Source organism: Lissotriton helveticus, chromosome 1_1 (assembly GCF_964261635.1).
Source record: "Lissotriton helveticus chromosome 1_1, aLisHel1.1, whole genome shotgun sequence".
NCBI lineage: Eukaryota > Metazoa > Chordata > Amphibia > Caudata > Salamandridae > Lissotriton > Lissotriton helveticus.
Window position 1 is genome coordinate 971,553,134 of NC_136057.1, and position 27,766 is coordinate 971,580,899.

The 27,766-nt window shown below is 47.3% G+C and overlaps 1 protein-coding gene across 4 annotated transcripts in view; it reads right to left on the reverse strand.

Annotated features, from left to right (window-relative positions):
• The window catches only part of TASOR2 (transcription activation suppressor family member 2), a 1,020,110-nt gene that overhangs the window by 280,836 nt on the left and 711,508 nt on the right, over positions 1-27,766 (reverse strand). For 3 of the 4 annotated variants that reach the window (XM_078677333.1, XM_078677320.1, XM_078677328.1), the window contains 2 exons: positions 6,559-6,645; positions 6,237-6,284 (listed from right to left, as the gene is read on the reverse strand). In XM_078677333.1, the coding sequence (XP_078533459.1) occupies positions 6,237-6,284; positions 6,559-6,645 (135 nt within the window). The remainder of the gene's footprint in view (positions 1-6,236; positions 6,285-6,558; positions 6,646-27,766) is intronic. The other variant, XM_078677324.1, reaches the window with a different exon arrangement.

Genomic DNA, 27,766 nt, shown 5'->3' on the forward strand with positions numbered 1-27,766 from the left:
TGTGTTTTCTTATTTTTAACATGAAACAATAATTTGATCTCTCAACATTTCATCACACATACTTCCAAAATTGCAATGTAGTGATAATGACCTTAAAGCAGTAATAAAATCATCAAACGATTCCGTGTCATGTTGTGCACGCGTATAAAACTTATACCTGTTCGGAGCAATGTTAGAGACAGGTTTGAATCTCTTCTCTATTCTAAGTAACGCTTCTTTATAAACATTAGAACCTTCACCTTCACCCTCCGCAGGTGGAATTGGTGGTAAAGCCCTAAATACCATCTGTCCTTCTGACTCTAGGCAGTGTAAAAGGATGCTTTTCTTCCTCTCTGCACCCATACATTCACCGTCAATTGCCTTCATGTAATTGAAGAACTCTTCCTTCCATCGTGTCCATGGAATTGGTGGATCTCCTTTATTTTTTTTTTAATTTCTCTGGTGGATCAAATTGCATTTTTAACTTAGGGCAAAAAGCTGACAACACCAAAGAAATATCTTTTAAAAGACTCTTTGAAGGAAGTTCAACTAATTTATATGATTCCTAAAGTAACCACCAGAATATTGCAGGGAATGTGAAGGATGCTCTTCAAGGTTATGGCAGTAGAACAAGAAAAATAAAAAAATGATCTCACACACAAAATGTTGTTCACCAAAAGAAAAAAAAAACGAAATGTCACTTACTTCAAATATGACTGAAAAAACAATCCTGTAATTTAAAACGATTAATATGCCTTCAAAACAGATGAATTCCTTCTTAAAAGATATCGCTTCCAATTGGTGAAGGGCCACTATGGTAACCAGAGTCACAACAAAATGGCCGCCACGTCGTAACGTGATGATGCAAATACACTCACCTCATCAAACTCTCACGTAGCCCAGAACTCGCGTTGTTTCCGACTTACCAAAGAAGATTCCAAAGCTCGCTCCAAGTGTTGCCGGTACAGAATGCGCTCGCTCCTCTTCACGCTCAAGCTGCCGGTAAGGAGCAACTTGAAAATAAACATTACTCCAATTCCATTAAAAGGCAAAAAAATCAGCCATTCACTGTTGGTTGGAGTTGTTCAGATGGGGATTTCAGCCAAGGAAGTCTTGTACCTTCTTGAAGGCGAAAATGCAATCCGTTCCCCTCTTGCAATGATAAAGGCAAATGATTAAATCAAAACTCCACGCCTGTGCCGCTCCAAATCTTGATAGTGTCAGGAGTGTTGTTTTCCCTCAGCGCCAATTTTAGTTGGAAATCAATCAGAAACAAAGTTGATTTCTTGGTTACTTTAATAATAGCGGCATAGCAACAGATGAAAGCAGCTACTCGGCAGGCAGGAACAGTGCAACTGACCTGGTGCCTAGCAGCCACCTGATTTCTAAATAGAACTTAAACCATAACAAAAAGTGCAACACAATTAAAGGTACAGAAATAATAATGTACAGGTAAAGAGAGAATGTAGCAACATCCTAGTCCTATTTCCACTTCTGGTACCAGTTTTGTTGCCCCTTTGATTAGCAACATAATCACCTTCCTTTCACAAAATTATAAATAAGGTAGGCACTGCTGGACTCTGCCAGCTACCAGTGTCAATGTGAGACTGAAGGGCGAACTAAAGAGGTATGGCAGCGGTGCCTTGTAATGAGAAGGATAAGGAATGTTGCTGCTATTTTTAGGCCTATCCTTTAGAACCTCTTCTACCACATCCACTATGAAAGGTCTGTATGATTTGCTGTATACAATGAAATGGTTGTTGTCGGCAATATGCAAGACTCCTTGGACATCCTCTGAACTTCCTGTATTGCTGATAGAACTGGCAAACAGTGGAAAGCAAACTCTGGAGGTTCATAGCTCCGTTGTCTTTAAATTTCTCCAGGGCTGCATCAGTATTATCACAAAAGACCCAAAATCCATCAGATGACATGTTCCTTATTGAAACCTGGGCATGTCCTGAGAATCCAATGCAATGCATCCACGCATGTTGTTTAATAATGACACATATGCCACCACCATGAGCAACAGAATCCTTAGTGTCCAGTCCAGAGTGTGGAACCTTTTTGCAGCATCCTGACAATCATGTATTGGTTGAGCAAAGGCACTATACATGTACTCTGGTGAGGCCAGCAACACCTTGTGTGACGTGTCACAAAGGTTGTGTAACAGCTTAGAAGACAGACTGAATAAAAAAGTTCTGACGGATGCAACTGGTGGAGGCCTTTAAAAGAATGGAAGTTGTGTCAACTGTTTTTGGATCACCTGGCGCTGGTCTGTGATATCTGGTTGATTTGACACTGGTGCCCTTAGTGGTATATTTTCTTTTCCTTCTATTCAACGTCTCCCAGCATCGTCTCCTGGGGCATCAAGTTAGTGACAGCTAGGGAGAGATAGATATTTGTTTCTTGGATTGTGGGACTTCTGTTAGACCCTTATACTGTCCTCTGTAGCTAGGTACTTGGTTTCTGTCAGAAGCTGAAATCTGAACTGTAATAACTGTCTCTTGAGCCTCTGTGGCGATCCACTCCATAGAGGGAAGGGCTGCTATTCCGAGTGAGGCCAAATGGATTGTAACCAGATGTGGTTGACAATACCAAAGTTCACATAGAGGTCAAGAAATAAAAAGGAGTCCGCTTTGAAGTGCAGTCATTATCCATGATACAGTCAACACAAACAAGCATTTACAATGCAATAGGTCTCGCAACTGCGAATTTTAGAGCTATTGGCATTGTAAATTAAAAGCCATTGTTATTTACAATACCACAAGCAAAACCTATTGCATTGCATAGCACGTGTCGGTTATTGACCATATCTCGTAAGTAGGGATGGTGCTGTGCAGGTGAGAGCTGCAGGGTTGAAATTAAAAGTTTTAGAGACCACGAAAAATCTAGGATTTAACATAATTTAAAAGTTCATCCATTAAGCACTCAATAAGATATGCAAGAAACATGTTAATGTTTAAATATGATATTGCAATTGACTATCTGCAATTCTACTGATACACACACACACGGCATGTCACACCTAGTGTACTGAAAAGAAGACACATTTACTAGCGCAGAATAGATCAGCGCCAAGTCCTCCTTTGCCAGACCATGCGCCGTGTACTCCAGGGCATTGCTTTCGCCGTGCTGCTTGCAGATGTGGGCACAGTTCCTCTTGAACACGGTCTGGATGCTTTTGAAGAGGACCGTGCTGGTAGTGCAACCCATTCCAGATGTCATTCGACTCAACACTGCTGGTGGCAACTCCTTCAAAGTACTAATTATCAAGACCATCCCTGATTACTCCCACACCTCAATGAATTACTTCACCTATCCCTGCTGATGTTATCAGTCACATAACAACTTGCGTGCAATGCCAAGAGGTTGAGGCTTCGTATAGTGCAATGTGTTTTGTTTAAATTTACAGTGACCTAGAGCGCCGACACCTATGAATTTTTAGGAAGTGGCTTGGCTTCAGTCAAAAGGAGTGGCCACTTTTTATATATTTTTTAATTTAGGAAAGGAATGCCAGCCCTCCAACTGTAAATATTTATACATATCTGTTTCCGCCAATCAATATTGATTTTTTACGAAAACTACAAACCAGTAGGTTTGGTCTAAACTTGATCGTTATAAGAATTTCACAATTTCCCCTAAAAATGCCCCTTAAAAGAAAGACGCGTATTTTGTATTTTTACGCTCGGAGGTGGAGAGCCACTAGGGCTTGCTCGCACGGGCCTCAGTGTGCAGGGTAATGCCTGCTGACTTTCTTATCTTTAGGGGCCGACACTGTGAATTACTTCACCTATCCCTGCTGATGTCATCAGTCACAGAACAACTTGCGTGCAAAGCCAACAGGTTAATGCTTCGTATAGTGCAATGCGTTTTGTTTAAATTTACAGTGACCTTGAGCGCCGACACCTCTAAACTTCATTGTTGAAAGAAATTTACAATTTACCCTAAACATGCCCCTTAAAAGAAAGATGGTTCTTTAGTATTTTTACGCTCTGCGGTGGAGAGCCGGGTGGGCTCGCTCGCACAGGCCTTAGTGTGCAGGGCAGTAGCTGCTGACTTTCTTATCTATAGGGGGGGGCATTTTTTTTATTTTTTATTTAAAGAGTTTTATATAGCGCTGGCTAGACCCGGAGGTATCAGAGCGCTTTACATGAGAATCAACAACGTAACAGAAAAAGTTCAACAATTACACAATAAATCCGAATAAATAGGCAGTACAATTAGGAGAGGAGAGAAAGGAGAGAGAAAAGTAGTGGAGCGGGCAGGGAAGGTGAGTAAGGGAGGATAAGGTAAGAGACAATATGGAGAGATGAAAAGAAGTGTCTAAAGACCATCTATTTCTAATTAGCATGGACGTGCTAAGGCCATGCTAATTAGGAACAGATGGCCCCCCTAAAGATAAGAAACTGCTTCATGACAACCGTGAAGCAGACGACCAAGTTCGGATGGGCCGTCCAAAAGGTAGAAAGGGCAGTTACCAAAAATCATCCTTTTCAATGGGCAGCCAGCGTTTAGAATGAACGCTGACACGACCCAATGAAAATGATGGGCGGGGCTTCAAGTTCCCTTCTGAAATCTCTTCTCTCACTATTTGTCTCGCCGAGCGACGCTAGACGAGACCTAAAAAATTCAAATGATGAAAGAAGGAAGCTGACATGTTAGCTAATCATGAGTTTGTAATTTCTGAGTCACAAAAAATCACAGAATGATATCTTGCCATCTCTATTGGCAGACCCAATGCTTACAAAACGGTGGGCTTTGGGGAACCAGGAATAACTCACCACACAAATGCAGTGCAAGTAAATGCGGAAGAAAAAATAAATCAGATTTTTTTTAAACCGCTGTTAAAGTAACTATGTTATGAAACTCATCATGAATTATAATGTAGAAGATTCTTCCTTAAAGTTCCGTACTGCAGGGATCCTATAGGGCTTTTAACTATTTTCAGCCCGTTTGGTAGGTGTCTACTGTCAAACACCCACTGTCTATATATAATACAACAACAAAGTGACCTTGGGTCAACCCATTTTTCGTGAATGGATGGCTTTTTTCTCTTTCCTGCTGCTTATTCAATGGGTTTTCTCACTATTTTTTTACTTCTGGAGCATTTGTTCTTTACTTCCTTCTGACTGGATGAATTATATCCTTCCCCTGCTGAAGTGAGAGCATTATTTCTATATTTTTCGTTTAGCACATCACTAGAGTGCATTGCTTTCCTTTGCCATTTCCCCTATCTCCACCCTTATCAGTGTCTTTATTCACAACTTTCCAACCTGCAGCAACCCTAAACATATTATGTCTTCCTCCTTTGCCATATCTCCAACCATCCTGCTTTATATTTTTATTATACTTTTTTTTTGTTTGGTAGCTGCACACTGCGGCTGAAAAGCTCATGTGTACTCATTTCCACAACTTCCCCATCAGCCACCCTGGAGCAACTTCCCCATCAGCCATCCTGGAGCACTAATCTATTACAATGGTATACTGAAAGAAATTCTTAGATGGCCACTGCACGAGAGCATGCATGTGCACACACGGTTAGCCTTTTTAACATTATTTTTGTTATACTTTCACAAAAAACATTTCCAGATCGCAGCTGCCGGCATGCATGTATGAACGGTCATCTTGGAATGCTTCGACCCATATAGTATGCCACTGCTTGTGTTTTAAATGCAGCTTGAAACTGTTCAGTTCTTGAGTGTGCAATAGACCATCACTGTCGCGTGACGCTGTAATGACTGTAATCTCTACTGTGCTGGATCATTGCAGAAAGCTCCACAGGATGTGAGGTGCCCATCATGAAGGGCCTGTAAATTAATGTTTCCCCCCATTCAGCCTTTAAAAATAAATCCAATGGCTCTCAGTGGTAGTTAGAGGGAAATACAAAAATGAAATGGATAGAGCTGGTATATTACTATAAATTTAAACTTTAAAAATGCTGGCAGGAGTTTCCTTAAAGCAGCAGGCCTAACTGCAGTAAAACAAAACAAAGAGCATCATTAACCATGTATGTGGAACTACAAGCAATCACAGTTAATGACAAATGATGGCAAATTAATTCTCACCTTCCCATCCCTACAACCTAAACGGTTGTCCAATCACATTATAGATTGCCAACAATGTGCTTAACAATCTGAATTGACCAAGTAAACGTTCCAATGTCAGTCTGGGATGTGACATTTAAAAAATGGAAAGCCCTGAGAGACAAATGACACAGTTTATTATAAAATATTACATATGCAATTAGTCTTCCTTACCTCGACAAAGGGGTCGACATGAATACGGAAACGTTGGTTATCTGTAATCTGCAAATTAAAGTCGTTTATGGCATTACTGTCAAATTGCCAGAATGTGATCTTTCAGAAGAAAATCTGTTGTTACCTAAATTTAAATTATTAGCAATGTTGATTCCTACTTTCTTTGTGATAGAAATTCACCAGTAAGAGACCATTACTTCATTAAATTCAATGAAAACCAGCATCTAACCACTATGGAGCATGCTTCCCTGTGCCATATTCATGTCTAATTCATTCAAAAGAGGCACCTCTTTATTTTGCCTTTTTTAATGTAAAAAAGTACCTTGGCTTGACCGCTACAAATTTGCACCAGGGATTCGGCTTCAGTGAAATTGTCCCGTCCAGACACAGACTCGGTGACTTGAAATACCTAGAAGTGCAAGGTAAAAAATAGCGTTGATATCACTGCCATGCGGTTTCGTGTCTTTGTATTTCAAGCAGCTGAAACAACTATAAATGTATCACATCACTGAGAGATTGTTAACCAAAACATTGATAACGACCTTTCTTTAATATTCTGTTGCACTAATGGGAATAAACAGAAATGTTATGTATAACTTAAACCACATTTACAATCTCAGATTCTATTCCACATGCGAATCTGAAATTTCACCAACTTGAAAAGTATATGTGCCAGCACGGCAAAGCATCAGTAAAAAAAAAAGCGAAACAAAGATTTGAGAGTCTTTCTGTTCCTCATAAAGAGCGCATATTTGAAAAAGAAAACATTAAATCTGAAAACAGAAACTAGATTAAAAAGCCAACAATGTGCAGTTTGTTTCACACTCCCGGTATGAGATGCTGCTTTAAACTTTTTTGATTAACTTGTTGAAAAATAGCAAATAACAAATTCAAGATGTCGTTTACCCCAGTTTAGAGCCACATAAAGGGACAATGAAGTTGTGGCATTAAAAGTGGAATGGGGTTAATCACAGCGGGGAGCTCACTAGCAATGTTACTAAAGGAAAATTCCTGAACAAATATTGCATACTTAAGTGTGTGCATGCACTCTGGCGCAAGTATGATAACATCTAATTTAAAGTCACTTTAGAACAATTACTTTGCTACTGATTAACTTTTCAGAAAGCTATAGTATTTCACAGATTTTTCATTATTGGGAGACCCTTTTTCTAGACTCTCTCTCTTTTTTTTTTTAACATAACGGTCTCCAGATTAGACAAGTGTTCTGCTCGTGCTGGATGTTTTCCAATCTATAATTTCAATGTACATTTTGTGTTTGCTTATATTACTGTGTATGGTGTAGATTCAACTCTATAAAAAAAGAATATTTCTTTTTTACTAGATGACCATGACAGTAGTTCAGTCAAAAAGGCATTTACCTTGATGTCTGTACACACAATGCACAAATAGTATCTTAACACAACATTTGGTCAGACCATTGTCGTCAAAATCAGCAGGAAAAAACAAAAAGACCCTTCTCCCCAGAAACACAGAAGACCATGACCTACCACAGCCTGAAAGTAATTGTCATTATTTAACCATCTGAAAGTGTATAAACTTCAAACCGAGCATCTTTCAAGAAAAGCATCGCGTTGTGGAAAGCTTCCTCAATATGGTAATGATCGGGAGCTGGACAGGTCACAGAAAAAAGCTGTGCCCACTAATGCAACCTCAAGTGATCAGAACTGGAAAAACTGCGGCATCTGGGTCATCCCCAAAGAGGGGATCTGCCTGCTTTTCAAATGTGCTCTGAATGTCACAATCGAGATTAGCACACGTGGGGGATGTGCGCATACTCACTAGGATTCCCACTGCAGTATTTGGAGCTTCCAATATGAGAGGTTTATAGAGATTATGCACTAAACCACCCACTGCAATCTACGTTCGAAGGGAACCTTGAACTTGAAATGTTGTTCCAAAAGACTTTATAAATAAATAAATAAATAAATAAATAAATGACACCATTTTTAAAGACATTAGGGGGGAATTCCTAATAGAAATGAAGGTTGCTTTTGGTGAATTTAGTGAAATTATAAAGAAACACCTTTAATGCACTACGAGGCAATCTAAGAGTGTGACATTAATAATCAAACATATCAAGGAGCAATGGTTCCTGCAGACAAAGTATGGGATACTGAATGTGGGGTTGAAACGCCGTCAACATCCACTTAAAATGAACCGTTTTCAGCCCCAACTAATGTATCAGAGGGTTGTTAATAATTATTGTATACTTACTGAATGGTCTTTCTTGTACATTATGAAACCTTATTGTATGTCACAAATTGTCACTCTTTGATATGTAGGTTTTCAGTTCACTTGGGACACCAAGCACCTTCTTTATGTACATCATAATACAGTTGTAATACATACATGAACAGAATTTGGACTCTAATTTATGTTCTGTTGAATTCTTTTTCTCTTTCGGCATACTTTTACCCATGACTATTGCCATTGTGCATAACCTTTCTTAAGTATCCCATAGATTGTCAGCAGGAACCATTGTTCCTTGATGAACAAGTTACTTACCTTCGGTAACAATATATCTGTAAGAAACAGTAGTTAGTATTAGATTCCTTACCTTAGAATATCCCCAGGCGTCAGACTGGATCCGGAAATTTTTGCGTAGCAGTACCCTTGCGCGTCGGTAGGCGTCGTCTGCGGCTCCGTGTCCGTCGTCGGCGCAGTGATGACGTCGTCGGAGTACTTAGACGCCGCCTCCGCGTGCTGACGTCAGTTCTTAGACACAACTTTTCCGCACCAGAAACGCAGAGCCATGCTAAAAACCAACGCTGGTGCCATTGAAACTAGGGCCCTGAAAGGGGATGACCTTAACCCTAGATATCAGTTCGCAGAACGGCGAGGATGGGTGGGGCAGTAAGGAATCTAATACTAACTACTGTTTCTTACAGATATATCGTTACCGAAGGTAAATAACTTGTTCATCTGAAAGAAACAGGTTAGTATTAGATTCCTTACCTTAGAATAGATACCCAGCAATACCAACCCCGGTGGTGGGTCTGCGAACCAATAATCACACCAGAAAGTCCTGGAGGACGGAACGGCCAAAGAAGCCATCCCTCCGGACTTGGCTGTCCAGGCAGTAGTGTCTTGCAAACATGTGCAGCGATGCCCACGTAGCTGCCTGACAGATGTCCTGTAAGGGGACTCCCCGGCCCAGGGCAGTGCTAGCCGCCGTGGCCCGAGTGGAATGGGCCCTCAGCCCAACAGGAGGTTCCTTCCTCGCCAAGGAGTAACATGCCTTTATACACAAGACGACCCACCGAGAGATGGTCCTCTTGTGCACCGCCCGTCCCTTCTTAGCGCCCACGTAACCAACAAAGAGTTGGTCATCCACCCGGAACTGGCGTGTGCGATCTAAATAGAATGAAATCGCACGTTTTGGGTCCAGACGGTGGAGCCGCTCTTCCTCTTTAGAGGGATGCGGTGGCGGAAAGAAGGTGGGCAAGGTGATAGACTGCCCGATATCGAAGGACGTGACAACCTTGGGCAGGAAAGATGGCTTAGTCCGCAACACAACCTTGTCCGGATGGACAGAAAGGAAAGGGGGTGTACATGAAAGAGCCTGGAGCTCACTCACTCTCCTGGCAGAGGTGATGGCAACCAGGAAAGCAGTCTTCAGGGTAAGAAGGCGAAGAGGACAGTTGTGAAGTGGCTCAAAGGGAGCGCACATCAGAAACGTAAGAACAAGGTTCAAGTCCCACTGAGGCATCACAAACGGAACAAGAGGGAACATGTGTGTGATGCCCTTCAGGAAGCGAGTTACAATAGGGGACTTGAACAAAGAAGGTTGATCAGGCAGCCTTAGAAAGGCTGAAAGGGCAGAAAGGTAGCCCTTGATAGTGCCCAGAGCAGAGCCCTGCTGGGCAAGAGAAAGAAGGAAGAGAAGAACCTCAGAAAGAGGGGCAGAAAGAGGATCCACAGCCTTTGCTGTGCACCATGCCACAAATGTGTTCCACCTGCAGGCGTATACCGACTTTGTGGAGGGACGCCTGGCTGCCAGAATGATTTCACAGACTTCAGGAGGCAAGTCAAACGGCCTCAACTGTCGCCGCTCAATCTCCAAGCATGGAGGTGGAGACTGGACAGGTTCGGGTGGAGGACCCTCCCCTGCTGCTGCGACAGAAGGTCCTCTTGAAGAGGCAGACGAACCAGGGGATCGACTGACATACTGAGTAGCTCTGGATACCAGTACCTTCGTGCCCAGTCCGGAGCCACAAGGATAACTTGGGCCAGGTCGCGTTTGATCTTCTTCAGCACTCTGGGCAGAAGTGGTATAGGCGGAAAGGCATACAACAGACCGCAACTCCACTCGTGACGAAAAGCGTCTCCGAGCGAGTGCCGCCTTGGAAATTCCAACGCGCAGAACTGATGACATTGCGCGTTCTCTTCGGTGGCGAATAGATCTAACCAAGGCTCTCCCCACTGCTGAAAGAGGCCTTGCGCCACGTCCAAGTTCAGACGCCATTCGTGATTCATCATGCACCGACGGCTGAGTTCGTCCGCCCTGGCGTTCAGAGAACCTGCTATGTGTTGAACCACCAGGGTCATGCCCTGATGTTCCAGCCACTGCCAGAGGTGCAGAGCCTCCTGGCAAAGGGTCCACGACCCCACCCCGCCCTGTTTGTTGCAGTACCACATGGTGGTGGTGTTGTCCGTGAACACCTGCACTACACTCCCCCGGACAGAGGGGAGGAATGCCTTCAGTGCTAGACAAATCGCCCGCAGCTCCAAAAGGTTGATATGGAGCCGGGACTCCGCCGGAGACCAGAGGCCTCTGATCTCCGCCTCTCCCATGTGGCCTCCCCAGCCCTGGAGGGACGCGTCCGTCACAATTACGTGCTCCGGTTGGGGAAGGGAGAGGGATCTGCCACTGACCCAATCGCGGTCCGTGAGCCACCACTGCAGCTGTCTCGCAGTGCCCTCCGAGATCATGACATGGTCGGAGAGGTTGCCCTGATGCTGGGCCCACTGAAACTTCAGGTCCCACTGCAGAGCCCGCATCCGCCACCGGGCGTGATGCACCAGAAGGATGCAGGAGGCCATCAGCCCCCGAAGCCGCAGCGTCAACCTGACCGAGACCCAGGACAAAGGCTGAAAGAGTGGAATCAGAGCCTGAATGTCCCGAACCCGCTGTTCGGGAGGATAAACCCGAAACTGCGCCCAGTCGAGAACCGCTCCGATGAAGGGGGGCACAGTTGTGACTTCGGCACATTGATGGAAAACCCCAGCTGATGCAGGAGGTCTGCCGTCGTCTGGAGGTGGCTGACGACTGTCTGGGGCGAGCCCGCCTTCAACAACCAGTCGTCGAGGTAGGGTAAGACTGAAACTCCTAACCTGCGTAGATGAGCTGCGACCACCGCCATCACCTTCGTGAACACCCGTGGGGTGCTGGTAAGGCCGAAGGGGAGCACGGTAAACTGAAAGTGCTCGTGGCCTACCGTGAACCGCAGGTAACGCCGGTGGGCCGGCAAGACGGGGATGTGAAAATACGCGTCCTGCAGGTCCAACGCTACCATCCAGTCTCCTGGGTCCAGGGCAGCTAAGACCTGAGCCAGTGTCAGCATTTTGAACTTCTCCTTCCGGAGGAAGCCGTTGACGTTCTGTAGGTCCAAGATAGGGCGTAGGCCCCCTTTGCCCTTCTTAGGTACCAGAAAGTAGTGGGAGTAGCAACCACACCCTACTTCTGACCTAGGAACGCGCTCGATGGCCCCCTTGGCCAAGAGGGCCATAACTTCCTCCTGCAGAAGTCGCAAATGATCCCCCGATACGCGGGGGAAGGTGTGGATTGACCTCGCCGTTGTCCCCGACCGCCTCCACCGCGGTTTCCACGGCTGCCACCGCGTTGGATGTTAGTCTGCGCTGTGTGGCTGGCGGCACGTGTGGGGGCGCCACTTCCTTGGCCACGAAAGGAGCGAAAGGCACCCGTTTGCTGGCGTGGGCCGAGAGGCCCAAGGACCTGGCCGTAGCCCTGGAGTCCTTAAAGCGCTCAAGCGCATGGTCTGCCTAATCGCCAAAGAGGCGACGGCCATCGAACAGCATGTCCATGAGTGTATTCTGGACATCGGCCGAAAAGTTGGCGGACCTCAACCTGGCGTGGCGACGAATCGCCCCCGTCGTTGCCATCGCTCTGCCCAGAGTCAGTGGTATCCAATCCACACCGGATAGAGTAACGTGCCGCATCTTGGCCTTCCACAAGGGCTTCGCCGAGTTCAGCCCGTACCTCCAACGGGCATTCTGGCAGCACGTCCGCGACCGTATCCCACAGAGAGTAGGTGTAACGGCCCAAGAGGCACGCGGTGTTGGAAGACCGCAGTCCCAGACTCAGGGATGAGATTACCTTCTTGCCGTATTGCTCGTACCTCTTGGATTCCCTGTCAGGCGGAGCTGACGGAAATGCGGTCTGGGAATTTGAAGCCTGAATTACCAGGCTCTCGGGGTGGGGTGGGGTGGGTGGACAAGAAACAAGGGTCACCCGGGGCCGGGCGGTGGCGTCTGGCCACGTTCCTATCTACAGGCGAACCTGTAGCGGGCCTGGACCAAGTGCCCAAAAGAACCTCAGTCAAGGCCTCATTAAACGGCAGCAGAGGCTCAGCCGAGCTTGACTGCGGTTTAAGGACCTCAGTGAGGAGGTTAGTCCTCACGGCCGCGACGGGGAGTTCAAGGCCCAAGGCCTTGGCCGCCCGCGTCAGCACCACACTGTAGGTTGCCCCCTCCTCCGTAGCAACGGTAGCAGGTGAGACAAAACCAGTGTCTGGTGAGGTATCTAGACCAGTGGCATCCCCAAGTCCACCTGTCCAGTCCTCCTGGGACTGACACTCCGTGTCAGAGGGTCCTCAGACCCCTCCCAATTCTCCTCGTCACCCATCTACTGAAATTCAGGGGAGTCATATGATGGGGCCGGTTCGTTGAAGTAGAATTCTCCAAACGGCGTCGAAAGCGGCGCCCGAACCGGTCCGAGGGAGGCATCAAGGACGACGCCGTCCGAAGACGGCGCCGGAGGTGACACCTGTGGGACCGGCGCAGGTGAGGTCGTGAGGTCAACCGGCGACAACCCGGATCCGTAACCGGATCCAACGGGGGCCTGCGGCGCCGGGCCCGAATGCGCCAGCGGGGCACCGGGGCCGAAGCACCCGACGGTGTCGGTCCGAAGCCCCCGACCCGCTATGGCCCCCAGACGGGTCCGCTGGGCCCGAAGGCGCCGCGGAGCCCGTCGGAGGAGTGAGAGACCTCATGGCCACGAGGAACCGCTCGACCTCCTCCGACGTCGCGTGTGGCCCAGGGACTGGAGGGTATGAAGCCGGACGCGACGCCCGCAACTCAGACGGAGCCGCGTGGGCGGTGTCACCCGAACCCCCGGCCGCGTCTGGGGGAGTCGGAAGAGCGATGACGTCTCTTCCACTTCATGTGCTTACCTGACGACTTCGACCCAGAGGAGTGATGTCGACTCCCGGAGCTATGATGGCTCCGATCCCCAGATCGGTCCCTCGACCTCCGTCCGGACCGGGACCTCTCGCGGCGCGGGGCCGACTGCCGGAGTTCAAGTCGCTTGCGGGACCGCTCCCGCGTAGCTTTCGAAGTCAGGGCCCGGCAGTCGGAACAGGCCTTGTCGTCGTGGTCGACGCAGAGACAGTGGAGACACCGACGGTGGGGGTCGGTAACCGACATCAGCCGGTCACAGTCCTCACAGGGTTTAAAACCAGGCATCCCTATCGGCACCGTTCGGAGTCGAAGACTCAAAAAAAAATGATCAAATGGGATCAAAAAAGTTTAGTCAAAAAATGACTAAGGTACCACTTTTTCCGGATCTGCGCTGCTGGCGCGGAAAAAAGAAGAACTGACGTCAGCACGCGGAGGCGGTGTCTAAGTCCTCCCACGATGTCATCACGGCGCCCACGATGCCGACGATGGACGCGGAGCCGCAGACGACGCCTACCGACGTGCAAGGGTACTGCTACGCAAAACTTTCCGGATCCAGTCTGACGCCTGGGGATATTCTAAGGTAAGGAATCTAACACTAACCTGTTTCTTTCAGATGCGTATAAATAAAAAGGAAGATGAGTGATAGCAGTAACAGAAACTCAAGAATGTTCAAGGGAAAACTGTGAATTGTAGGAGTAAACAAAGAGATATTAAGGTGAGAGCCCAAGAGAAGGAGAAGAAAGAGAACCTGTGGCAGACTTTTTTAGATAGTGGTTTTGCACCTGTGTTTAAGTACTTAAGCATGGGCAAGGCTTGACTTGAGAAAAGGATGAAAAGAGAATCTCCGAGATTGCACCGGTTCCGGCCCCTGGTCTGCGTGTTGTTTTTATTATCTTAAAAGCCTCCGAATACCCTGATACCAGGAGGTCACTACGTAGTATATTTACCCGGCAAATCGGAAATATCATTCTATCCAGATAGTATCCGAATATCCTCATATCAGGAGGACATCGCGTGATACACATCATTTCAAAATCTTAAATAAAAATCTACAACACTTTTGATTCAAGACCAGGTGGCAAATTCTAAAATCGCTTTATGCAGATTCTTTATTATTTGAAGATACTCGAAATCGTTTTATTTGGAGCTCCATTTTTTGCTCTATTCGGCTGCCCAGATCGGCACTCACAATATCGCAATATCATCCTGTATTCCATACATAGATTTTAATAACAAGAAAAGCGAGACCAGTGAAGATCTGATTAGGCACTGCATAAATTGCAAAGAATCATCAGCTAGTAGCAGTATTGTGGATATCAAGCCTAATAACAAGAAAATCCTAGTCTTCCGAAAGAGGAGGATAGAAAGCTTATTAGAGTATCCTATCCTGCAACTCAATTTAACGTGGCTACTCTTGAAGAAGGCGCTGGTCGCCGAAACGCGCGTGGAGATAATAATACTGTGCCACTTGGATGTCTTCCTATTAAATCTTTTTTCTTTATAATTGTATAAATTTATGAATTTTATTGACATTATTGCATTTTGCTTTTGTGAATTGTATGCTGTTTTAATAATGTATATTTTTAACTCTGTTTGTTAATTCCACGGAACTAATAAAAAAAGCAATAATTTTTTATGTTATTTATCTTACTGCCTCTCTTTTATTATAATTTACAAGCTTAATGTTAATGGCCTAGGTTGTTATTTTCACATGTTGTGTCCCTGACCTAGGAATTATCTGCAATTGGTCAATCAGGGGGTCCTTGTTGTTCTCATTCAAGGCTTGACTTGAACCATGCACTAACATCCCAGAACTGAAAAGTGCAGAAAGCTCTTCTGGCTTAATTTATAAAAGAATTGGTTTTTTCCAGGACCGCAGAGACGAGATACCGGCTTTCTAACAGAATCATGATCTTGACCTACGCCAACACCAGACCCGTGCCTTGAAAAAGCCCACGGCCTATAGGCCAACAGGGCGAAACACTAGTGTCGGCTGTTCTTTATCCACAGATGTAACATGAAATAAAAACTACGCACATAAAACTTTCAAAGAACGTCTGTATTTCATTTTCGGATACCTTCTGACAAAACGTGAGGGCACAGTCCTCCACTTTTCCTCTAATTTATAAAAGAATTAGTGCCTGGCCCACAGTTTTGCTTAGAAACCTGCTGCTGGCGCTACTGAAGGCCAGGTTGCTGATTCCACTTCATACCTCTTTAAGACCCCACCAGTCACCCCAGACACTGTATCTCACTCTTGCAGGTTCTTTCGTCCCCCTGCTCTCTCCCATTGTCACAGTTTTTCCAGCTTTCTCTTCCTCCTTATTTCCCCTTTTTTTGTCTTTTAGGTCTCGTCTAGGCATCGCTTGCCCGGTCTCTTCGAGACATGCTGTATTCAGGTTATGGGCATTACGCTCCGCCCATGTTCCGCCCATCTTTAAAATTGGCTAATCTTCCTGTCCTTTGTAAATGATGGCTTTTGATTTAATAGGCTTAGTTGTCCCTCCATAGTACCTCCCTCTCTCCTGTTGTAACCTCTCATAAGGACAGACCCTCTTACATGTGGCCTTACACTCTAGCTTTCATCAGCAGTTAGGGAGAACTATTCACTTAATTCATGTCTTGCTGAAGCAGGCACAATAGAGCGCATAGCAATGGCGGCCACTTGCTTATATTGGCAACGTTCCTTGTGCACTTTTACTATCACAATGCCTGCCGCCCCACACAGCACTCGCGGGTTGCCAGCATCCACCACATTCTGGCATTCATCCGCTACTTGCATCCTAAACAGTTTCAGACAGTTTCCCACAAATCTACCCCACCCATCATTTGCGAGTTTGTATACACTGTATTCCGTGACACCAGCTTCGGCAATGGTGGCGGACTGTTTGTGTTAGCAGTGTGCTTTGCGCGCTTTCTCTAACAAAATGGCTGCCGTACGACCCAGCACTCGTGGGATGCTGGCATTGGCAAGGGCGGCTGATTGTTTGTGTTAGCAGCGCGCCTTGCGCACTTTCACTATCGTAATGGCTGCCGCCCCACCAGGCACGCCGGCTTGTCTTATTAAGGTAGAAGCCGAGATGGAGTTTCCTTAAAAAGTGTGGGGCATGGGAACAGGGTTTCACATTGTGCAGACACACCTCTTTCAGGCGAGTGCAGCCAACAATGTACAAACCCCAAGCAGCAGACGGGATTTGTGGGGAGCAGACTGGATTCCTTGACAACGTCAGTCTAACACGCAGCGACACGGTTCAATGCATTATTTACCAGCGCCTTTCATCCTGATGTATTGAATTTTAATTGGTAAGGCGAAATGCATCTTCCCTACTCCAGCGCCCACCATGATACAGACAGGCATAAGATGCACATCTAACTTAAGTAACCACAGTGGATGAATGTAACCATATATTAGAGGATCTATGCGATGGCTCCTCCCCAGGCGGGAAAATACCAGCACTTGACACATCTCATGATTTTATTAGTTCCATCTGCTCCTTCAAATAGAGCTAAACACTTTTCATAAATATTTTTTATGAAAAATGTTGATACAACACTGAAGCCAGTAACTGATGTCCATTGTACAAGTTGAGAGATTTTCAGGTAATTTCCTGTCTGCATTTGATTACATGAATGTGTCATGCACAATAAATCAACAGAGCAGATCCTCTGGCATCCATTCGCTCTTCCTTCATCCAGCTTTGTTTTGAGTGGCTTGGATCTTCTTGCCCACCACTGCTGAGTCCTGACTCTGTATGGCCCACTGAAAATGAGGCAAAACGTGGACTTAAGTCCTTAGTTTGACAAAACATGGTCAGAGGTAGAATTTCCTAGACTCGCAACTCCCAAAAGCAGGAAGATTTGTCGACAGGAGTAGCTTATTAACTTCCCATTGTTGCTCCTCATCCCAGTCATAATGATTGAGGCATTGCCGCCACGCCAGTGCTCTTGTAAGAACTAGTAAAACATGGTATCCTTTTTCTGTTTTTAGGACGACCTTCAAGTTCTTCCCTGTTCCGAGGCACTTCCTGCTTGTTGGCGTCCTCACAAGGTACCGCTGCAGCATTCTTCAAAAAAATTACACTAAGGTGGGGGATATGTTTTGAAATGTTATATTTCACTTTATTACACTTTGGGTGTATTGGCGGAGCAGCTAGCTGGGATGGTCACGCTACCCTGGCCTAGCTGAGCGCTTTGCACTCTACGCTCACGTGCTGAGCTGAGATGGGGAGCGATCAAGAGATGGGCTCAGCAGTGTTCTGAGGACCGTGGGCATCGGTCTCCACCCATTGAACAGTGCAGAGTTAACACACATGTGATTTTGGATGTGCTCAACTGTGGGGGCAGTATTTGCGGAGTACCGATGGTGCGCTGTGTTTGCAAGGTTTTGGTTTTTAACCTGAGTTGGTTATAACAAATTCTTCCTGGCATCATGTAACAAGCATTTGCAATGCAATAGGTCTTGCATTAGTGAAACTTTGAGCTTTTAGCATTGCAAATGCTAATGTTGGTTATTTTTTTGTTTTTGTTAAAAAATATCCCAGCAGTAGCATAAGTAATAAAACAAAATTCACTAAGCAGGGAAAGAGTGAAGTGCCACAGGCAGTTACTAGGTGTCCCTGTGGAGTTGTAAAGGGACCTCTATTCGCTACATGAGGTACTGCACTCTTACTGCAATTAGAAATAGAAAAATTGCAGCTGAGCATACATTTACATTTGGTTTTTAGATTGCGTTTTAAAATTGCACCATTTAAATAAACAACAATGGTGCATTTTTAACCCCTTGGCCGCGGCACTAATTCCGCTGCAGCGCTGGTAGGGTGAGAGCGGCGCCGCCATGCTCGTGATGGAACCACGCCATCATGAGTCATGGGCGAGCTGTGCTCATGATGGCGGGGTTCCGTCACGACTCTGCCCACTCACTAATTCGCCCGCACAGGCGGGGAATCAGTGCCATGTGGGTGGAGCGGCCGCAACATGAGGGAACCACGCCGTCATGAGCACATGCCGCCTGTGGCTCATGACGGCGTGGTACCGTCATAAGCAGAGAAGGGGTTAAAATGCAAGCTAACACAAATCTCACTTCAAATAAAAACAAATAAAAAAACTTAGGCTGAGCTGCAATCTTTCTCTTTATAATTGCATTAAGGGTTCAGTACTTTGTGTGGCTAATAGAGGTCCCTTTAAAACTCCCCTTGGATCCCTAGTAAAAGCTTGTGGTACTGCACCATTTCCTTGCTTAGTGAAATATCTTTTATTACTTATGCTACTACTGGGATATTTGTTAACCAAAAAAAACCACCAACAAACATTAGCTTTTGCAATGCCAATAGCTCAAGGTTTCACTAATGCGAGACCTATTGCATTGCAAATGCTTGCTCTGTCTCTTGCTGTGGATCAAAGGTGTTTTTTAAAATAATTGCAGGTCCCCAAAATGAGTGCTGGTGAGCCCCACTAGCAACCACCAGCTCAAATTAATCACTACTTGTCGGGCTGCACAGAACACTGACATTCCAGTAATGAGAACTTAAGATAAATTGGTGATAGCAAAATGACCTGATCATTTTGTGAAGAACTGTTCATCTGTAGTTTACAAGCTAAATCCCAATACAGTAGTTCAGGGGGATGAATATTAAGGCAAAGGGATGTACGTGAAACCTGCATGCGAGAGGCTGCAGTAAAAGTAAAACTGCTTGTACAGTTAATATGTGTACCGCTGAAGTACTCATGACCACAGCATACTAACGCATACACAAAGATCTTTATGTCGTAGTTGCATTAACCACTCCAACAGTCTTACTGGTATTTTAGCCTTCGTGCTGTAGGTCGCACACAGTAGCTATGTGGTGTGGGAGAGCTCTTTGAATGCATCAGTACCGGCATATCGGACAACCTACAAGTTGAGTTTGAAGTGCTCTATAAAAGTTTTATGATACTGGGGTGTGCTGCAAATCAAGACATATCTGCGCTGCAATAGCTCTGTGGGTGGTTCTGTCCTAAAATATTTGCATAGGATGGAAATCAGGATTGAGGTGCTTTTTAGGAGCCATTTACTTCCTTTGATACTATGATACCAGGGTGCACTTAAGAACAAGTTACTTACCTTTGGTAACGATGTATCTGGATGAGACATAGGTTAGTTATAAATTCCTTACCTTAGAATTACCCCCCAGGCGTCAGACTGGATCTGGAGAATTTTTTCTTAGCAGTACCCCGTGTGTTGGTAGGTGGCATCTGTCGACTCTGCGTCCGTCGTTGGCATCATGTTTAAAGGAATGACATTGCAGTGCCTACTTAGATGCCACCCCTGGGGACTGATGCCACTTCTGACACGACTTTCCACACCAGATGCGCAGAGCCCTGCAAGACACTGACCACTGGTGTGCTAAAACTAGGGCCCTGCAAGGGCGTCTCTGTCCCTAGAAGTCAGTTTGCAGAGCGGGGAGGATGGGTGGGGCAGTAAGGAATGTATAACAAACCTATGTCTCTTACAGATACATTGTTACCGAAGGTAAGTAACTTGTTCATCTGAAAGAGACAGTTAGTTACCTTAGAATAGATACCCCAGCAATCCCACCAGAAAATCCTGGAGGACAGAACGCGTAAAACAGCCGTCCTTCCGGACTTGGCTGTCTAAGCAGTAATGTCTGGGGAACGAGTGCAAGGATGCCCACGTGGCTGCCTGACAAAAGTCAATGAGTCAAACTCCATGTGCAAGGGCAGTGGAGGCTGCTGTAGCTCTAGTGGGAGCCCCACTGGAGGTTCCTTATTCGCCAAAGCATAACAGACCTTCATACAAAGGACAACCCATCTAGAGATAGTACACTTTTGAACAGCCCGACCTTTCTTGACATCTACATAGCCAACGAAGAGTTGATCATCCCCCTGCAAATCTTTTGTGCAGTCAAGGTAGAAGGCCAGTGCACGTTTAGGGTCCAGACGGTGGAGTCTCTCCTCCTCTTTGGAAGGTTGTGGAGGTGGGAAAAAGGTGGGCAAAGTAATGGTTTGTCCAATTTGAAAAGGTTTAACCACTTTTGGAAGCAACAAGGGTCACGTTCGAAGCACCACTTTGTCCGGATGCACAGAGAAGAAAGGGGGCTTAGAAGAAAGAGCTTGAAGCTCACTCACCCTGCGAGCAGAGGTGATGGCAACAAGGAAGGCAATTTTCAATACGAGAAGCCTGAGAGGACATTTGTGAAGAGGCTCGAAGGGAGAGCACATGAGATAAGTTAAGACAAGGTTCAAGTTCCACTGGGGCATTACGAAAGGAGATGGAGGATAGAGATGAGTAATGCCCTTAAAGAATCTATTTACAATAGGGGACTAAAACGAAGATGGCTGATCTGGTAGCCGAAGGAAAGCAGGAATGGCCTTTAAGAGTGATCAGGGTAGAGCCCTTCTGGGCCAAAGAAAGTATGTACAAAAGGACCTCTGAAAGAGGGACAGAAAGGGGATCAACAGCCTTTGCTGTACACCATGCCACAAACGTATTCAATCGACAGGCGTATAGCATTTTAGTGGAGGGACGCCTGGCTGCCAAGATGACATTACAAATTTTGAGTGGAAGGTCAAAAACGGTCTCCACGCAAGTACGGGCGAAGAACCCTCCCCTGCTGCTGTGACAGAAGATCCTCCTGAAGAGGCAGTCTGAGTGGAGGATCAATGGTCATGCTCAGGAGCTCTTGGTACCAGACTCTTTGTGCCCAGTCCGGAGCCACAAGAATAACTTCGGCCCAGTCGCGCTTGATCTTCTTCAGGACTCTGGGCAGAAGTGGTACAGGCAGAAAGGCGTACAGGAGGGGAACAGATCTAACCACCCGCTGAAATAGACCTCGCACCACCTCCGAGTGAAGACGCCATTCGTGATCTACCAGGCACTGGCAGCTGAGTTCGCCCGCCCAGAGAACCTGCCAGGTGTTGAACCAACAGGGTCATGCCCTGATGTTCCAGCCATGTCTAGAGACAAAGAGCCTGTTGACATAGGGTTCGCAACCCCACCCGCCCTGTTTGTTGCAGTACCACATGGCGGTGTTGTTGTCCGTGAACACCTGCACCATTTTCCCCTTGAGAGAGGGAAGGAATGCCTTCAGCGCCAGGCGGATCGCCCGGCGCTCCAGCAGGTTGATGTGGAGCCCGAACTTCGCCAGAGACCAAACACCTCTGATCTCCACCTCTACCAGATTGCCGCCACATCCCAGGAGTGACAAATCTGTCACTACTGTAAGATCTGGTTGGGAAAGGAAGAGGGATCTGCCTCTGACCCAAACTTGGTTCGTTAACCACCACTGCAGTTGCTGCACAGTCCCCTCTAAGATCTGGACATAGTCGGAAAGATTCCCCTGATGCTACATCCACTGGAATTTCAGGTTCCACTGCAGAGTCTGCATGTGCCATCTGGCATGATCCACCAGCAGGATGCAGGAGCCATGAGAACCAGCAGCCTCAGTGTCTTTCTCACTGAAATCCGGGACAGTGGCAGAAACATCGGTATCATAGCCCGAATATCCCGGACTCGCTGCTCGGGAGGATAGGCCCGAAACTGTACTGTGTCCAGAACCGCACCAATAAAAGGGAACGTCTGAGAGGGAGTCAGGTGTGGCTTCGGCATGTTGATAATGAACCCCAGCGAATGCAGGAGGTCCTCCATAGTCTGAAGATGGGAGACAACAGCCTGGGTCGAGCCTGCCTTCAACAGCCAGTTGTCGAGGTAGGGGAAGACTGGAACCCCTGATCTGCGCAGATGAGCTGCGACCACCCCTATCACTTTCGTGAACACCCGAGGGGCACTGGTAAGGCCAAAGGGGAGCACGGTAAACTGAAAATGCTTGTTGCCTACTGTGAACCGCAGGTAGCATCTGTGGGCTGACAGGACAGGGATGTGATAATAGGCATCCTGCAAGTCCAGCGCCACCATCAAGGCTCCAGGGTCGGGGGCAGACAGGACCTGAGCTAAGGTTAGTATTTTGAACTTCTCCTTCCGGAGGACGTAATTGAGGGCCCAGAGGTCTAGAATAGGATGAAGGCCTTTGTACTTCCTGGCCACCAGAAAGTAGCGGGAATAGCAACCACAACCTACTTCTGGTGTAAGAATCCTCTCGATAGCTCCCTTGGCCAACAGAGTTGAGACTTCCTGGCAGAAAAATTGCCAAATGATCCTCCGACATGCGATTGAAAGACGGTGGAATGGAGGGAGAGGTAGTCTCGAAAGGGAGTGAGTAGCCCCTTCGGATTATTTGCAAAACCCACCTGCCCGACGTGATGGTTTACCTGTGGCGGAGTTGATGGTGATTACTGCCGCCTACTGGCCGTTGGTGGACCTAAAAGGTTGGACTAGAAAGGATTGGAGGCTGCTACAGGGGGGAAAAGGGTGGACTGGCCCGCCCGCTGGCTCCCAGACCCGCGCCGCTGGGTCCCACGTCCGCGGCCACGCAGGGGCTAGGTAGCTTACGTAAACCGGTGGATGAACTGGGTCGGACATGGTTGGGTGCCCTTCCTTAGCCACGAAAGGGGCGAAAAGCAGACTGAAGGGGACGGGACGACGCAGCGAGGCCCAAGGATCTGGCCGTAGTTCGAGAATCCTTAGAGCGTTCCAGTGCCGAGCCTCCTTTGTCATCGAAAAGGTGACGGCCATCGAGGGGCATGTTCAGCAATGTCGACTGGACATCCCCTGAAAAGCCAGACGTCTTCAACCAGGCGTAGTGCCTAAGGGCTACAGACGTGGCAATCATTCTGGGCAGTGATTCAGTGGTATCCAGGCCACTGCCTGGGAGAGAACGGCCCAGGCCTCCTCCGGGCACTGAGGCAGGACTTGCGCAACCGTATCCTGGACAGTATGGGAGTATCTGCCCAAGAGGCACGCGGTATTCACGGACCGCAGTGCCAAGCTATAGGAAGAGTAGAATGCACTTCCCAAGATGATCCAGCTAATTTGATTCCCTGTCTGACGGGGAAAGGGGGGGGGGGGGAAGGCCTTTATTTAGCATGCCTTTACTTAGCATGCCTTTACTTAGCATGCCTTTACTTCGCATATGCCTTTACTTCGCATATGCCTTTACTTCGCATATGCCTTTACTTCGCATATGCCTTTACTTCGCATATGCTTTACTTCGCATATGCCTTTACTGCGCAGGAGAAGAGTGGATCCATGGTTGAAGGTGAAGAGAGGGACCACGGGCAGAGAGAGGTAAGTGGGGCAGTGTAGTTAGGGTAGTGTAGTAGTGTATGTGTAGTGTAGGGTGTAGTGTTTTAGTGTTTAGGGTAGTGTTGTAGTGTATATGTAGTGTAGGGGGTAGTGTTTTAGGGTTTAGGATAGTGTTATAGTGTATGTGTAGTGTAGGGTATAGTATTTTAGGGTTTAGGGTAATGTTGTAGTGTATGTGTAGTGTAGGGGGTAGTGTTTTAGGGTTTAGGGTAGTGTTGTAGTGTATGTGTAGTGTAGGGTAGTGTTTTAGGGTTTAGGGTAGTGTTGTAGTGTATGTGTAGTGTAGGGGTAGTGTTTTAGGGTTTAGGGTAGTGTTGTAGTGTATGTGTAGTGTAGGGTAGTGTTTTAGGGCTTAGGGTAGTGTTGTAGTGTATGTGTAGTGTAGGGGGTAGTGTTTTAGGGTTAAGGGTAGAGTTGTAGTTTATGTGTAGGGTAGTGTTTTAGGGTTTAGGGTAGTGTTGTAGTGTATGTGTAGTGTAGGGTAGTGGTTTAGGGTAGTTTTGTAGTGTATGTGTAGTGTAGGGGGTAGTGTTTTAGGGTTTAGGGTAGTGTTGTAGTGTATGTGTAGTGTAGGGTAGTGTTTTAGGGTTTAGGGTTGTGTTGTGTAGTGTAGGGGGTAGTGTGTTAGGGTTTAGGGTAGAGTTGTAGTGTATGTGTACTGTAGGGGATGTGTTTTAGGGTTTAGGGTAGTGTTGTAGTGTATGTGTACTGTAGGGGAAGTGGTTTAGGGTTTAGGGTAGTGATGTAGTGTATGTGTAGTGTAGGGTAGTGATTTAGGGTTTTTGGAAGTGTAGGGGGCGCGGAGGGTAGTGTTGGTGTGTAGGGAAAAAAATAAAAAAAAGAATCTTTATGCGTAGTAAAATCCTGCAAAGTAATGTACTGCTAAGTAATGCCTATTTATGCTTCTAATTGTTTTTGCGAAGTAATGGTATGCGTAATAAAATACTACTAAGTAAAGGCATTTGCAAAGTAAAAACTCCGTAGGAAAGGCATGCTAAGTAATAGCATGCTAAGTAAAGTCATACATTCGTCCTCTGGTGCCTGGGCCGAAGCCGCCGGCATTGAAGGCTCAGGACCCCCAACCGGCTCAAGGGCCAGAAGGCACAAAGGTGGAGTTGGGCTGCCTAAAGATGGAATGGAGGGCTTCATAAAATGCACAAAGCTGGGCAGGGGACGCTCCAGCTCCTGGTAATGGGGGGAGGCGCGGAGTCATCCCAGAAGGAGGCACCGTAGATGGAGCCTTTGAACGGCGATGCTCCTTGACCCGAGTCGCGTCAGCCAACCGACGGGGAGAAGGCGAAGACCGCCACTGCTTCTTCACCTTCTTCTTGTGCTTTGACTTACCAGAGGACTTTGAAGACTTGGAGTGGGAAGAGGTGTGGTGGCTCCGCGAGCAGTCTCAAGACCTTCCCCTGGAGCAAGACCGGCAACCACACAGAGCCAACTGCCGGGCCTCCTAGAGCTTTCCGGACCACTCCCGCAAAGACTTAGCATTCATGGTCTGGCAGTCGGAGCACGACTTCAGGTCATGGCCGCGCTCCAGACGCCAAAGGCACATGTGGTGCGAGTCTGTCACAAAAATCAGTTTCTGACAGGCCTCGCAGGGCTTGAAGCTGGTCCGGCGATGGAACATCCCTTGTGCACCAGGAGTCGAAGACACAAAAAAGAAGTTGACAAAACTCAAAAAAAAGCTTTGTCAAAAAGTGACTAAAGGGGCAGCTCTCTCTAGATCTGCACTCGGCTGGCGCGGAAAAAGAAAGAACTGACATAAGCGCGGAGTCTAAGTAGGCACCGCGTCATTATACCGTCAAACACGACGCCGATGAGGGACGAGGAGTTGACCGACACCACCTACCAACACACAGGGGTACTGCTAAGAATAAAATCCACGGATCCTGTCTGACGCCTCTGGGTATTTCTAAGGTAAGGAAGCTATATAATTCTAAGGTAAGGAAGCTATAACAGACTGTCTCTTTCAGATAATCATATTACTGCACTGTGATAAGATCTAATTATTTTGACAGAAATATGTAATCTGGGACACAATACAGATGTTAAAACCTCTGACCCTGCTCGCAGGCAGGTCGCTCCCCACGCCACTGTGCTGCCTTGGTGTACTGGTGTTTCATTTTTGTTGCAATATTTGACTGCTTGACTGTATTTTTCCTGTTGCTGCTTGCCTAATTCCCTTTTTCGCCATCTGCTAATCTATGTGCCCTACTTGCCTTCTGTTCCCCCTGCTATCCGCCACCCATTCTTTTCCCGCTCTTCCCGCCGCTACATCCCTACGGCCCGCCCTCCTGCTTTCCTATCGCCGCCCGCCACGATCCCAGCACCCTCCACGCTCTCAACCCCGGACGACCACACACTTGCTTCCTGCCCCAACCCCCCGAAGCACACTCACGGACCTTTCACCTGCCGGAACTGCATCTTCACCAGCATCCGCCCTGCCAAACCGCCGACCAGGAAAGAACTACCTCAAATGCATCGTCCTCAACATCCGCTCTGCCCGCAAACACGCCGTCGAATTCTGAAACCTACTCGACTCAACCTCCCCAGACGTCGCCTACGTGACGGAGACCTGGCTGAACCCCGCCTCGGCACCAGACATCGCCATAGTCGTCCCAGACAGCTAAAAGTTCACCCGCAAGGACCGCGCCAACGGAGTAGGAATCGCCATAGTCCACAGGAAAACTCTTAAGAGTCTCGACCAACACTGACGACACCCTCAGCACTGCCGAACACCTACACTTCCAGATCCACACCGATCTCAACACCACCCTCAGAGGAACCCTCGTCTACAGACCCCCAGACCCTGACCATAGTTCAGCGACTACATCGCCGACTTTGTCAGCACACATGCCCTGGCCTCCACAGACTACATCCTCCTCAGGGACCTGAACTTCCACCTCGAGAACAACAACACCACCAACTTCACCAACCTTGGACTCAGATAGCTCGTCACGACTCGCACCAACTTCGCCGGACAGACGCTTGATACCATCTTCTCCGCAAGCTCCCACGTCACCTTGAGCCACACCACCAAACTCCAATGGACCGACCATCGCTGCATCCACTTCACCTTCTGGAAACCCACCAGACACCACCGCATCTAACAGATGCCTCGCCGCTGCTGGAGCCAGCTAACCACCTCCCTCGCCCAGAGCCCACCTGCTGACCCCGCCCTCTGAAAACTCAGACAGTGGATCGACGACTGCGCCCATACCCTTGCCCCGTTCAAGAGACCCTCCAACAGTCACACCAGCAAGAAAGCCAGCGGGTTCACTGAAGTCCTCCAGGCCTCCAAGCGAACCTGCCGAAAGCACAAGTTACTTACTTGTGTAACAATATATCTTTAAGAGACATTAGTTAGTGATAGATTCCTTACCTTAGAATATCCCCAGGTGTAGGCTGGATCCGGAAAGTTTTTCTGCTTAGCAGTACCTCTGCGCACCAGTAGGTGGCGTCCTGCGGCTCTGTGTCTGTCACTGGCGTCGTAGGCGCCGAAATGACATCACGGAGAGTACTTAGGCGCCACCCATTCGCGCTGACGTCAGTTCTGTACACAACTATTCCGCGCCAAAACGCAGAGCCATGCAAGAGACTGACAATTGGTGCATAAAACTAGGACCCTAAAAGGGGATGACCTTAACCCTAGTAATCAGTTCGCAGAACAGGGAAGACGGGCGGGGTGGTAGGGAATCTATCACTAACTAATGTCTCTTACAGATATATAGTTACACTAGTAAGTAACTTGTGCATCTAAAAGACATGTTAGTGATAGATTCCTTACCTTAGAATAGATACCCCAGCAATACCAACCCCGTGGTGGGCCTGCGAACAAGATTACACCAGAGAGTCACGGAGCAAAGAACCGCCAAAGAAGTCGTCT